The 15611-nt window shown below is 37.6% G+C and overlaps 1 protein-coding gene across 1 annotated transcript; it reads right to left on the reverse strand.

Moving 5' to 3' along the window:
• Positions 1-403: 403 nt before the first annotated feature.
• Positions 404-14360, reverse strand: LOC139940927 (uncharacterized). The gene is made up of 5 exons (XM_071937330.1): positions 14172-14360; positions 11749-12031; positions 10431-10643; positions 9917-10137; positions 404-6287 (listed from the first exon to the last, which is right to left on the reverse strand). Exons 1-5 carry the CDS (start codon positions 14358-14360, stop codon positions 6042-6044), a joined length of 1152 nt encoding a protein of 383 aa, XP_071793431.1. The 3' UTR covers positions 404-6041.
• Positions 14361-15611: the final 1251 nt, after the last annotated feature.

Below are 15611 nucleotides of genomic sequence, written 5' to 3' on the forward strand. Positions count from 1 at the left end.
TTCGTTATGACAGGTAGGCATTAGGCCAAGCCTACTAGATTAAAGTAGGCCTACCAGGTAACCTGAAAGGCCTTGTGCATGACATGTTCCCTGTTTTATATGTAGGGCCTTTTTGAAACCCCTTTTGAAGATACACTAAACGTTATCTAATAGGCAGCTTTCTGTTTGGGCTGACGAACATTGCAAACATCCCGTCACCATACTTTGTCAGTTCTTAGTGTGTTCTCAACGAATCAGACTTAACCGACCCGTAATAATTAATACGGTGTTTAGCTACACTGGTTTTAGTAATGGAACAAATAAGATGACGGCAACTACAACTGTATGAGGTTGTCAGACCATGGTAACAGATAGATAGATCAACATGTGTTGCCGAAGCTACACAATTAAAGCTTTCCCGGCTGTTTGACGAGTTTATTTCGACTGGCAATATCATAACTGGCAATTTATTTTATAGGCCTCACTTAAATTTGCCAATTTAGCTTGACAGTTAAAAAACAGCAGTATCACAAAGAAAATGTATTAAAACTGGATAACTGGGTAAACGGGATTTAATGAGCGTGTGCAAATCAAATTACTTAATTGTGTGTTAGTCAGAATTTCCAATTTCTTTCGAAACATTTTAAGAAACCTTAAAATTTAACTTAACGATAAAATAAAGATACAAATGGAGGCACACACAGGTACCCATATTAACAGCTGCTTAACAAGAGCAACCTCCATAAATATATTATGATGAACAACTTATACAATGTGAAATAAACAAACATGCAAACTGCAAAATGATATGACAATTGAGGAAATTATGAAATCATATTTCTTATTTTTTACGAAATATCTACAAGTGCGTCAGGGCACCGACCGGGAGGAAAAGTGTGATGATCCGCATAAAAATTCCTCGAAACTACACGGTTTTGTGAAGTACAATTTTTGACTCCACCAAATGGCCGACCGTTTCAGTTCGCAAAATAAAAGGAACACCACGCAATTTCGAGGAATATTTGTGTGGATCTTTATATTCTACTTTTAAAACATCTTTCTAACCATATGCATTTTATTAAAAACAGTTTCAAACGCTTTTATTTAGACCAACTCGCCCGATAGAAGGCAACGTGTCCCTTTAATGGTGAGGTTTTGGTACGGCTAGATTAATGCATCAGCAGTAATCTTGTAACGTTCATCGCAGCTGCAAAACAAAATTTTCTTGAGAAAGTTTATTTGACTGTATTAAAGACTTAGGATTGGCAAATTATTAAGAATAATTTTAGATAAGCATATACATGGCGCGACTGGCACTATTATTTATAAAACTTTGCTATTTACAGAAAAACAACTGTACATTATTCATTTGATTATGTGCTTTTTAAAGCAAATTAGCTTTTTAATTAAAAAGATATGCAAAGACATTTAATATATTTTATGACCAGACACACTTAACCACATTTTGGTCATATCCCCTGACTCATTTGTCGTAGTATGATTCTTGTTTTGAATGGTTGGCGACGAAACATCTGACCGCTGACCTAATTCCAACATAAAACTGCGCAACATTTTAACACAACCAGAAGTGGGGCCATAACTCAAGAACTACACAACTGATTTTCATTTTTTTTTCTTCAGTTATAGACACTTTGGGCAAACACCAAAACTGTTATTTCTTGAAATCAGACCAACTTTAATATTTGAAGCACTTAATCGAAGCAAAAGACCACGGAACAGCTTTGTGTTTGTGCACGAACACCTGATGTCTAGTTAATAATTATTGTAATATTTTTGAAGATTTTGAATTAAGTTGCAATTCAGCGGTATGCTGCGATGACATTTAAAAATAAATAAACCATAATTTAATTCAAAAAAATATAGCACAAAATTATTTTGTGCTAAAATGTATACCTCCTTTATTATTTTATTGGTTTTTACATAGCATTTTTAAATTACTTTATTCATTCCTGCTGGGTTTTTTTATTTTTTTCATTCTGTTTTGTTTATATCATGGACAACTACCCTTTATTGTAATGGACTTATTTATTGCAAAGTAATTACATTTAAATCTAATATATTTGATATACGTTTTGCATTTTTACTTTGTTAATAAAAACTGACGAGTTAAAATGCTGGTTGAATTTTCGTCTGATAATGAAAGTTTTTGCTTTCTGACATCTGTCTACTGGTTTTTTGGCGGCACACCATTTTTGGCTGCACTATATAAAACATTTTTTTCTGGACCAATACTCGTTTCGAAGCAAATAATGGTATAAAAAACCTTTTCTGTGCCAATACTAATTTTGTAACGGCGCTCCATTGGGCCGGCATTGAACCGACATTGGTCAAAATATGCAATGTTCAAGGCAGGGTGTCAAAGCTATGCCACAAGATGGCTGAAAATTGTGAAAACAATTAAAAACTGACATTGATGTAATTTGTTGGGATTGTTTTGCTATCAAATACCCCCAAATTGTAGATATTTTTTGACGAGCATTTGTTTTAATATAAATCTTGATTGCAATAATGTAATAATTTGGAATAACTGATAATCAATATCACAACATGGGTACAAATTCAACGGAAGTTTAAATATTTATTATATCACTCGGTGCTTATTATACAGCATGTTAGGTTGTAGTCTGTTTGTATTGTGTGTTTTAATAGTAGTATAGTCCGTGCAATTAGTAGAAGATTTAATTAATTACCGTATTAATTACACACTGAACAATCTGGCCAGTAACGGGCCAATTATGGGTCAATAGTGGCAAACTGTGTTGGCCAAATACATAAGTGCCAGCATCATCATGAACGTTATTGGGCCTGTAAGCCTACTGGGTGAGTTATGGCAACGGTTATTAGTGTGCAAAAAGTATTTTGGCCAACTTCTGCCAGCTGTGGCATTATCTGGCCAGTAGCTGGCCAATTCTGGGCCAAATAGTGCCATGCTATAATGACCTAAAACAGAAGTGCCAGCATCAGCGCGAGCGTTATTGGGCATGAACATGGTGAGTTATGGCAACTGAACTGGGCCGATTAATTGCCAATGTTTCAAATATAAATGCCAGTACCGAGCCGATTCAGATGTTTGCTGGGAGACTTCCTTGGGCATTGGAGATTAGTCTAGGGTAATCTCGACCCCATGTTGACCTTAACTTCCGGGTCAACCGGAAGTGGGGCCATTACTCAAGAACTACACAACCGATTTTCAAATTGTTTTCAGTTATAGACTCTTTTGGCAAAGACCAAAACTGTTTTTTTTTCTTGAAAGCAGACCAACTGTAATCTTTGAAGCACTTAATCGAAGCAAAATACCACGGAACAGCTTTGTGCTTGTGCACAAACACCTAATGTCTATTTAATTAATTATGATTTATGTTGCAATTCAGCGGTATGCTGCGATGAAGTTTTAAAATAAATAAACCATAATTTAATTTAAAAATGTATAGAAAAAAAATGCTATAAACTGTGATGATGCCGACCACAGTATTGTTGGTCAATTGCTATCGTTGCCAAGGCCAATATAATGGACTAAAAACCATTGTTGGTCCAATGAATAAGCTTTTAATGCTACCAACATTCTCTCAACACTGATTGCAAACAATTCACAATGATGATGTTGCCTATCCACAGCCAACATTGGTCCATGTCCCACGTCACCAACACAATCCGTTAATGCTTTCCCACTAATGTTGGCTCGACAGTGAGTGCCGGCGTTGAATCAATGTGGTAATGCCAACCTAGAGCCAACATTGGTTCTGCGTTTGAAACTAACACAATGCCGATACTGCTGTCCATCTATTAACCATTGTAGGCTCAACATTGATCGCAAAAAACCCACAATGTGGTAATGCCGACATAGAGCTAACATTCACTACGTCAGAAACCAAGACAATGCCGATATTGCTGTCCCACTAAAAACCAACGTTGGCTCAACATTAAGTGTTAACGTAAAACCAATGTGGCAATGCCGACCTAGAGCCAACATTCGTTCTTCGTCGGATACCAACACAATGCCGAATATTGTTTAATTTACTAAAAACCAACGTTGGCTCATTATTGATCGCCAGTGTAAAACCAACGTGATTCTGCCGACCAACAGCCAACGTTGGCCCAACGTCAGAAACAAACATAGTGTTAACGCCGATCATGGCGACGTAGTGCCAACATGGGGCCAACGCCAAAAGCTCACACAATACCAATCCCAACGGTGCCGAGCAAACACCAACGTTGGCCCAATGGATGAATGTTATCTGGGATAAGTGCACTGATGAAGAAATGAGAATGGGATCTGAACTATTCCAAGTTACGAGAGGCGAAACCGAATGAATACACCTTCTGCGAAAATGCACAAAAACAAAAACGCAACGCAGAAACAGATCAGATTCCTTGTCATGCGAAATAAGTATTCGCAACGAATGCACAATAGATACGGAAACTCTTCCACCCTACACTCGTATTCCTTCTTTTTTTTTTTTTTTTACTAATGAAGGACGTGGACAACTCCACGTAAACTCCAATCTTGACACGACCTTGCCACATGTTGACAAATGGTCGGGAACGATTATTTTGGGAACAAGGTTAAAGAGCGTCCAATAATAATCAATATGGGTTGTACATTACGTCATTGACCATCATCTTTGATGAATGGCCAATCAGCCAATGATAGCCTTTCACGCGTGTGCACGTTTCATCAAAGATGGAGGTCAGTACAAGGGGTTTATTATTATTCTGGAAAGGCTTTGAAGTGTCACAGCAGTAATTGCAAAATGATGATGCCACGGACGGTTTTTCGATTAACTAAATGATAAGGATATGCCTGTGCGATATAATTGTATCATTAACTGTGGGTATAACTTGAATATTGTAAACGGCATTGTGACCTCGAGAAACATAATTTCTTCTCTTTTCCCAGGAGTGGTCGGTAACTTGTGATGGTGGAGATTCTATGTTGACGGTGCTGCATAAGGAGTTGTTTGATGGTTTTAAATACACTGGACACTATTACTAATTGTCAAAGACCAGTCGTCTCATTGGGTTTCACTGAGAGGTCTCCTCAGGGTAACGAATAAATGAATAACTAGAGTTCAAACGGCATAAGCTATTATTGCACTTTGACATCCTTCCAGCTTCCGTCAACATAAATATAAAAAAACATTAATTTTGAATTAAATGAAATGTTCATTTTATGTACAGGAAACTTTTAGTTCATTCCTAAATTTATGTGATATTCAACAAAAAGACATTGAATTTGACTTTTTGACTGACGCATGTTTCAAATTGATCTCTGAAAGAGTGTGGATTTAAATGACATTTACACCATATAAACGGCGTAGAAACACGAGGTTGAAATTTGTAACTTCATTAGAACTATATCTATTAGATAATGAGTGCATCATAAAACTAAATTTGGCCTTGGAGACCATCTTTAAATTGCTATGTCACGCACAATATTTAATTTTCTATGTATGCACGTACACAATCTCTTTCAAGTTACACAAATTTTCTCTTTTCAGTCTAAGTATGTATATGAACAGAAGGGTGGACTATTGTTGAGTGAGGATAATTTCAGAAATTACAGACAAATTAATATTAATGTTGGAGTGACATGTTTACTCTACATTTTCTCGTTCGACAACGTCAGTCTGCATTGTCTTCTTTGTTCATTTTGTTTTCTCTCTCAAGCTCTCTCAAGGTTAAAACATATTAAATATTCTAGATTTTCAAAATAAAACAATAATGCACTGCAAAAACTGGGGTGTTAAAGTTAACAGAAGGGTTTCACAAGTTGCATCACGGTAACCTCTGCCAACACCATATGATGCAAATTTTGATTATTTAGGGATATTTATTTGTTACAAAACCCTGTGTCAATACCACAGTTTTCACATCACCATTGTGTCAACACAGTTTTTACAGAGCGAATATTGGGCTTACAAAACATGATGTGAGTATTCACCTCGCTGCAATGTATGTACTTTTTGATTTGCTTTGTTTTCTTTTTCTAAAATATGCAAGGGCTGTACAGCTAAGTGTAAGTTATTAAAAATGATTATAACTCATGTGTAGTTCTCTTGTGGTTTTTGCGCAGCTGTTCTTAGCCCGGGTGCAAATCTCTGCAGTTCCTTCATGAAACCTTTCATCAACGAGAGGGGAACATCAGGCTGGGCGTGGACCTCCAGCAGGCTGCGGTTACCCCATGGAGGAAGGATGACACCCATGGACAACATCCGCGAATTTATGCCCAGAGTCAGGTGATCTCGAGCGTACCAATATTTGGAGCACATGTCATCCTCGTAACACACCTGGCATATTCACAAGTGACAAAACAATCTTACCTTAAATGTTTTGTTATGAAGGATTGATAGAGATGGCAAAATAGTAGAAGATGATGCTCATGTTTTGTGTGATAAACCATAGACCCCAAATAACAAACTTGTGAAAGTTTGGCTTAACTAATCGGCTGTGTGATGAGTCAAGAGAAAATAAAGAAAGATCATGCACAAATGTCAGCATGTTGTGAACGCATTGTCCTTAATTTTGGTAGTAACAACCGAACTCGATTTTTATATAATATTTCATCGAAAATTACTTAGTTTCACGAAGGAAAATACTCCATATAGTAACATTAAGATTTCAGACAACCAAATTTAATTTATGTTTTTATCCTTTACCATTCCTATATGGTATCTTTGATTGATATGTTAAATTCAAACAAATATTTATAAGCACAAAATAATATTAGATGAATGCAAACTGAACCGATGCTTTGGCCTACAGTAAGACGCTATTAAGACAAGCAGCCACACTCTGTAAAGCATACTTGTTGATTATGACTAATAAATAAAACAGCAAAAGATTTGATTGTGTATGTCAAAAACTGAGAGATAAAAACGCTTTTAATTAGACTGCGGCTGAAATCAATGAATAGAGGACAGACGCGTGACATTTGTAAATCACTTGTAAATAACCACAAAAAAGGTACTCGTCCAGGAAATGTGTTTCACAAAGAAATCCTTCAAAGATTTTGCAAACCACACCTTTTCTTTGTGCATCCCTGGGGAGACATCTTTCGTTCCCTCACTTGTCTGGTTTAAGAACCTCTGAATCTGAATCTGAATTATACAGTCGGCAAAGCATCCTTTCAGGAAACATCACACCAACTTTTGTTTAGCTTGCGCGTCGCGTGGGTGGGTCGATTATTTGGCTTCGTGTAAGGTAAGTAGTTCTTGCCTAAATGCAGAGTGCGAAAGTGGGATGCCATCTGTAATTTTACGTGGGAGGCTGTTCCAATCTTTGATTGTTCTTGGGAAGAAGCTGTTGTCGAAAATTCTAGTTCTGGTGCGTATCTGCATAAGTTTTTGTTAAGAACCTCACATAAAATTTGTACACAAAATTCCTTGTGGAGCACCCCAGGGCCCAAATTCATGCTTAAGCAGAAAATATTGCTTAATAACTCTCTGCTAAGCAGAAATGAGCAAGATACCAATCATGTGACATGGATAGTTCTGCTGATAACCTAAACTGGTAAGCTTAATTTTGTTGTGCTTAGCATCTTTTTGTGCTTAAGCAGCTCTATGAATCTGTTCCTGTGCCAAGTCCTTAAAATTCTCCTATGGATACATCTTATGTTCTATTTCCTGTTTTCTTCGCAGTCTCCTTAAATGAACACGTTGCCTTGGATCGGTCGAGTTGGTCTTTGAAAAGCGTTTGTAACCGTTTGTTATAAATTGCATATGATTGGAAAGATGTTTTAAAAGTAGAATATAATGATCCACACAAGTATCACTCGAAATTGCGTGGTTTTCCTTTTACCTCGTCGGCTAACACGGTCGGCCATTTATGGGAGTCAATTTTTGACTCCCATAAATGGCCGACCGTGTTAGTTTGCAAAGTAAAAGGAAAACCACGCAATTTCGAGGCAAATTTGTGTGGATCATTGTATTCTACTTTTAAATCATCTTTATAACCATATGCATTTTGTAACAAACGGTTACAAACGCTTTTCAAAGACCAACTCGACCGATCCAAGGCAACGTGTTCCTTTAAAGAAGTGAATAATAAATAAAGTCAAGCTTTCCGGAAGCTTTTCTACACCACCTTTGGGAAACTTCTTTAGTTAACAACGGTTTAATATAGGATGTAGGCCCTACGTTGCTACTAAAAATGTCACTTATTTCTTAAAAAAAACTTACTGGCACAAGTTCTATTGTTGTCGAAAAATGGTTCAAGGTTTAATGGTTTTATTTGTGATGTTTGTTTAAATGGTGAGAGTAGAGTTTGACACTACTTGCTAAAAACTGACATATTTTTTTAGCAGAAATCTCCAGGGAAATTTGCATTGAAAAAAAAAATGGAAACGTGTCGAAAATGTCATTCTCTTCGTTTGAAGTTTAAGATCTATGCATGGCTACAGGCGTCGTGCTCAGTTTGATATACACCATACAGTAATGTAAAGCATTTGATCTGCGTTGGATTGCCAAACTTTTGAGCTTTTAATTTTGTTGTCTCTTTTTCTAATTTCCATGGTTATTCTCTGCATTTCAAACATTGTAATGTATGTTTCCATTGTTTTACTTCATAGATTTGCTCCTCTCTCTTTGTCATAATGTGTATCGTTTTTTTAAATGGTTTTATATTTTAATTGTACATTGTTATGCGCCTTTGAACATTTTATATATTTTTTAATGGCGCATTATAAGAAAAAAATTCCCCCAATTATTATTATTAGTAGTAGTAGGCCTAGATCTGTATATACGTGTGGGTTTACGTAGACCTGGGGGTGTTTTTACTCGAGATAAAATCTTTTTTTCAAAGCGACTGCCATGATGAGCAAATCTTCCGAACAGAAGTTGAAATACTTCGTTAGCAGACAGCAATACAGACTATATTTTTCCCCTGGGTATACAAAGTGTATTGATTTAAAAACTAATTAATCCGTATGACTGGCTCTCCCGTCTCGTATAAAGCCTGATTGTATACACTGACTATTATAATTGGATTAATGCCATCATAACAAGGAGAGAATGGGACGGAATAAATGATAAAGGGATACGTAATCCTTGACTTTACGGTCTCGTTTCCACGCAGCCGTGTTACAGAAGTAAAACTAGTGATCCTTGAGTAAATTGATGTTGACTGAAAAGAAGAACCTGTTTGCAAATCAATGAAAACCTCAGGGGACAGTGTTGTAGTCGAGACCTCCTCTCGGACTGCAAAATGTCTCCCCTCGGAGGGCTGTTCTCGCTCTCGAAAGGGCTGGTCACGGTCTTGGTCTCTAAGTCCGAGACCGTGACGAAGGGGGAGACCTCCCCATCCGAGACCGAGGCATTTTGCAGTCCGAAGGGGAGACCTACAACACTGTCAGGGGTTTTTCCCGTATAGCCCATGGAGTTGACTGTTTCAAAAGCCATCGTTTACTTCTTTTATTTACGTAGGGCCTAAAGTTATTATTTCTTGTAAACAATTTATGCTGAGACCTACCACCCCCGTTAACTCCCCGGGGTTGGAATTTACTCCGAATCGCGTTGACCCATTTCTGTCTGTCTGTATGTCTCGTTTCTAGGAACGTTTTTTTTCTCTGATCAGTGATCTCCCCATGTTTTATTTTCTTGTGAACTTTACTAATATTATTGATTTTAGCATGTTTTGGTGTAATTTTAAAATTGCTTGCTGGAATGTTGCCTGACATATTTTATAATTCTATTCAAGTTAAATTTTTTAAAATACAGGTTGCGTTCGTTTAGCTTCCCTGGGTCGACCCCGGTGTGTGGCGGGTTTTTTTCCCAGGACAAACGTGGGTAATTATCTGCACACGTTTGTCCTGGAAAAAAAAACGCCACACACCGGGGTCGACCCAGGGAAGCTAAACGAACGCACCCATACACTCTTTCACAACACCTTTTAATGAATGTATTGAAAGTATTGCATTTACCCGACAGCACACCAGCGGAAGACAGCAGAATAACTTTTGACCGAGGATGTTGGTAACCGAACTGGTTCCCATCGCAGCGAGTAGCTCAACATTGCGGAAGTGCGTCAGGGGAATAGACTGGAAGTGCACCATATCTTGGCTGGTCGCTCTTAGTTGGTACCCGACAGGCTTTGGGGTATCCCTACCAGTCGTGAAGGTTGTAAACCGTTTCAAAGATGTACCTTTTGGGAAACAGAAATTTTATATAAGTGACTTTGTTGCTCGGTAATACATTTAGTTTTTGGATCCGTTTTGTTGTTTTAAATCATATGTCATCAAAGTTAACTCTCCAATGTGTCTAATAATATAGAGTGATTCGAGGGCCATCAATGTATTAATAAGGCCGACGCTGTTATCTCTTTATTTGGTGGAAGTGCACTCAGAGACTATATTAACCCATAAAATGGCGTAGCCTAGATTATTGTGATGATGCGGTCGGGCGAAGTGGGAGAAAAAAACAAAAAGTTGGACTTACTCTTTTGTTTCTCAGCCGAGAAGAGTATCAATCGATGATTGGTCAGGAACGCCCTGCCCGTCAGCATGTGTCTCTTTACGGGGGGTCTGAGGGCCTTATGGGTGCCCCACCGGTGGGGTTCCGGCACCCACTCCTCGCAAACATGAAAGATGACATTATTGAAGGGCAAGGACTGACCATGGAGAAGGAAACACTCGTCTGGATGAAGAAGATCTGGGAATTGAAGAAAGGGAGTTCAAGAAATTAATGCGGTATGGGAATGCGTTCATGATGTCTCCTAAAATTCCACCATTTTAACATGAAAGTTACGTTTACATATAGTTTTTAACTATTATACTTGTATTTAGTGTATTAATTATTTTTCTTTTCTAAAATTAATGTTAAAGGAACACGTTGCCTTGGATCGGACGAGTTGGTCTATAAAAAGTGTTTGAAACCGTTTGTTATGAAATGCATATGGTTAGAAAGATGTTTTAAAAGTAAAATATAATGATCCACACAAGTATCACTCACAATTGCACGGTTTTCCTTTTACGTCACGAACTAACACGGTCGGCCATTTATGGGAGTCAAAAATTTGACTCCCATAAATGGCAACACATTATTATTATAAAAGTTATCTTTGCAATGTCTTCTCTGAATGTTGATTATGATACCAGAATGCATCTAGTAATCATTGATTTTCTTCGTCAATTTTGGCAGCCAATAAGCAGCCAATTGAAACGTCGAATTATAGTATAATTTTTCGCGAAATGTTAGGGTGTTACTAACTTTGGCAACTCAGCAAAGTTTTAATTTTAAATCATGAAATTGAACTTTGCGTAAAGGTGTTGTTTTTTCCTTAAAGGCAGTGGACACTATTGGTAATTGTCAAAGACTAGCCTTCACAGTTGGTGTATCTCAACATATGCATAACATAACAAACCTGTGAAAATTTGAGCTCAATCGGTCTTCGAAGTTGCGAGATAATAATGAAAGAAAAACAACCCTTGCAACACGAAGTTGTGTGCGTTTAAATGGTTGATTTCGAGACCTCAAGTTCTAAACTTGAGGTCTCGAAATCAAATTCGTGGAAAATTATTTCTTTCTCGAAAACTATGGCACTTCAGAGGCAGCCGTTTCTCACAATGTTTTATACCGTCAACCTCTCCCCATTACTCGTCACCAAGAAATGTTTTATGCCAATAATTATTTTGAGTAATTACCAATAGTGTCCACTGCCTTTAATTCCTTGCTTTTTCACAATGGAGTTATTTTAAAACTGAATTCTATAATATTATTGGCCCTGAGGCACTGAATTTTCTCTCATGGTGTATACCTGTGAGGAACTCCCCATAAGACACAGCCTCCTGCATCCAGCCTCTGTCTTCCTCCATCTCCTTAGCACTCCTCTCCAGCTCTGTGGTAACAGCAAACTTGAGCTTCCCATTACTGGTGTGCGTCGTGGAGATTTCCTCGAAGACTTCCCTGGAGGCGGGGTCCAACTGCTGAGGGATCCAGGAGAGGGGGACGGGCTGGCGGTTTACTGGCGTAGAGGGCTTTATGGAGGTCTGCCATCGGTCAACTTTGGGGACTCGTGTCATTTGCTGTGCAGTGATTAACTGTTGGGAACAAGTTCACGGAAATTTAAAAAGTGGAGTCTATTTTTTTTTCAGTGTCACACGTGGGTGTTATTCCAGCTTCATGGGCAGTGCCCACAATTAAATTTATCGACACCGTTGTTACACCGTGAGCACATTCAGAGAGTGTGATACTCACAGTCAAGCCTTATAGGGTTTGGTCTTAAAACATAACAATAATTTACCCAAAATGTTACCAGAGACTAGGCTTATTGTAGTTGCATTTGTCTGTGTGATTTGCAATTGTTATTTCTATTTTATTGACTGCACCATTGTAAAAGTTTTTGTAAACACAAACAAACCAAATTGTTGAAGCTTATCTCACCGCGAGGCGAGGGAACAAAATGAAAGCGAGGGAACAAAATCAAAACAATAGTCTTTATAGATTACATTCACTACACAACATTAATGCTTTAAATTGTGCAGACAAAAACGTGACGATTGCCGACAAATGACACATCATTCAACTCTATTCCTAGTCGGTGAATCTGTCATCATTTTGACAAGTTTGAAGGTTGTCATAAATCAATCAGATACTGCATTGTTGAGTCTCGCCTCGTAAACAAAAACATTAACAACGAATTATTGTGCTTTTTATTCGTTTGTTTGCTTTGATGTATGGTTACTTTACAATATAAATAACCATGTATAATGTTATCACGTGCCAGCATGCAAAACTATAGTGCACGATTAATGGCCCTATACCATCGCAGTGGTCCACCGTTTTCGAGAGTTACGTTCGAACCCAGAACCAGCCCATGTGCTGAAATTAAACATTTCACTCATTTTTATCACAGTTTGGAATGAAACTTCAAAGCCTGTGTTTCTCTTTGCTCAGGATAGCATCTTGAGGAGCCCTATTGTTAGACGTGCGCCATAGACTCCAATATTACTAAATTAGGCCTAATGGTAAATCTCGGTAAATGGTATAAGTTTAGATACTTCGGTATTCCGAAGCCTTGGTTCGTTTATTGCTAAAGATGCTATGTCAGATTTTTGGCCCCAAACATTAAAAAATAGATTTTTTGAGTGAATGGTATTTCAAAGAGTATCACCCGCTCTAATGAAAAAAACTTTTACTTTTACTTTTAATGGTCAGGAACCATGACAACAATTTAAAACGTTTCTTATAAAACACATAAGAATTGGTCACGTGATATATTGTCGGGATCCCGACAAAAACTAATTATTTTGAGCACTTTATTTCACTGCTACTAATAACTGGCGGACTTTTTCGATCAATGGCTCAAATGAAAGCTTGTAACTTTCTCGACCCCCATCAAAACACCTATTGAATTTTAAATCAAAATTTTTGGGTCAAATCGGCCAAAAATCTGACATAGCATCTTTAAAACGATGCCTTTACAAATAATCAAATCCTATGAAAAGTAAACAGGAAAAAGATCGAACGATATAAAGATATATATTTTTGAACAATTCCCCTATAAATCAATCTGCCAGGAACTGATGAAGAAATATCAAGTAATAAACCACAAGGGAAACTGACTATAGGCAAACATAAAATAATTTTGCGTGAAATAATTGTGCGTTGGACAACAAAAACAAAACTACTAGGGCGGGGTTTGAATTATATAGGGACCCCTGGATTAAACATGATGGTGTTTTTCAACATATCCAGCCCCAATGACGTCGATCTTGCTATTTTGTTAATATGTTCGGGTGCGTCAGAACCCCTTCAACCATACATGCCTCGAAGCCTGTGGTGACCTGGGCCCGGCCCACTTTCATAAAGCTGTTAGCAGATAGTTCAGCTTCGCAAATTATATTTTCAAGCAAGAATTGAATAGGGTACAAGTTTAGCAATGTAAACTGAATATGGTATTTTAGCTGGTAACAACTGCTAATCAATATTATTTCTGTGCTTAGCAGCAAGTGTTGACTTTAACATGCCCCTGTAAATCAGCAAATACTGCTTGACAAGTGGGACACCAGCGACAACAATGTAAACTTTAAGTAGTTTTACTGATAACTTGTTTCTGTTATGGAATATTTTTCTGTGCTTTACAAGTTTGTTTTGCTTGCAGGCTTTATGGAACTTTGCACAGGTTATAAACATTTCTTCTGAGCGTGTATATAGGCCTATACGTGGGACACTATTTACCTCTTGTTCATCCAGCTTGCCTCCATTACGGCCCCTGTCCGGTTCCGTCGAAGCCGTCTCCGTGGAGTGAATACTTCCGGCTTCATTAAGTCTTGACATCGGCATGGCTTTATCACTACTCGTTGACACACTACTCTCAGCAATAGATGCGTGTCGACTGGTTCCAAACCCTTTCGATGCCGTAGACATTGTTAATATGTTACCACTAGGTCACCTTCAATAGACAAAGGACCACATTGGGATCGAAGCTATTTTTAAATTGACACAATACAACCACCTTTCAAAATGTATAAAGTTGTTCTGTGACGCCTTCTAGCCAAGAATGCGCATGAGAGTTTGACAACCAGCATCAACAATACACAGGGAATTACAGTGGCGACCAACACACCTGTTGCACATTTCTAGAACCTTCAAATAATCCCAAGCAAAGGCGGGAAAACAATGCCACGAGACAATGCCTTGAACACCCAGCAGGGTGGATACGTGCTCATTACAAGTTTTATTATTATTATTATTATTATTATTAATGCCTCCCTGGATAACGATTTCTATTGTTTGTTCATAAGTTTTGTTTTACCATTATAAATGGTGTGTATTGGCCGTGACATTCTCCCATTATCATGGGTAGTGTGGAGAATTATACACCAAATTAGGATGAATCAATTATTGGAACTAAATTTAGATTGGCAAATAACCATCACCATCAGAAATGGCTAAAGGTAAACAACTCATAATTTTCTGAGAATTATTTCAAGGTCAAATTCAGTTTTATGCTGCACCCATTTTCAACAGAAACACCATTTGGGTCCTTATAAAAGTCGGAAAAAACTAATTACAAGTCTAAAACATGTTAAAGTTGTGTCAAACAATTGCCAAGCTTTCAACATCCAAGAACATCCAATGACGTCACGATTGAAACATACCAGTCCGATTTTTTTTCTACGGACTTGTATAGTTCATTCTCAGTGAATTTTGATAAATATTCATTATTGACTAACGCAAACAATTCCTCGTTAGAATGTACAAACTCATTTCTGTATTGATTGTTTTGTTTGTTTGTATCAAATGACGTCATGTTTCAAATTTTGCTCTGAAAGTCTACACAATAAAATAAAAATTGTACCTAATATTTAACATGAGGTATTTCTCCCGCATTCATAAGGAATCTTTTTATTGGGAAATGAGTGTTTCACAACACAGATTTTGGACATTGAATTTCCTAGCTCTTTTAGGTTTAGTACCGACATGGTGCAGCGTTTATCATGGTTGTTCTCCTTTTGTTTTCTTTTGTTTTGCATTAGGAACCTACATGACAAGATGGCGTGGCTTTTATTCATTGTATGCTGCCATGCTTTCCCCACCCAACCACTTGCCAACCATGAACCATGACTCACTTTTAACATGCATAAAAATGAAACAACTCCAGAAGATGCGCCAATA

This window comes from Asterias amurensis, chromosome 1 (genome assembly GCF_032118995.1).
Source record: "Asterias amurensis chromosome 1, ASM3211899v1".
NCBI classification, from domain to species: Eukaryota; Metazoa; Echinodermata; class Asteroidea; order Forcipulatida; family Asteriidae; genus Asterias; species Asterias amurensis.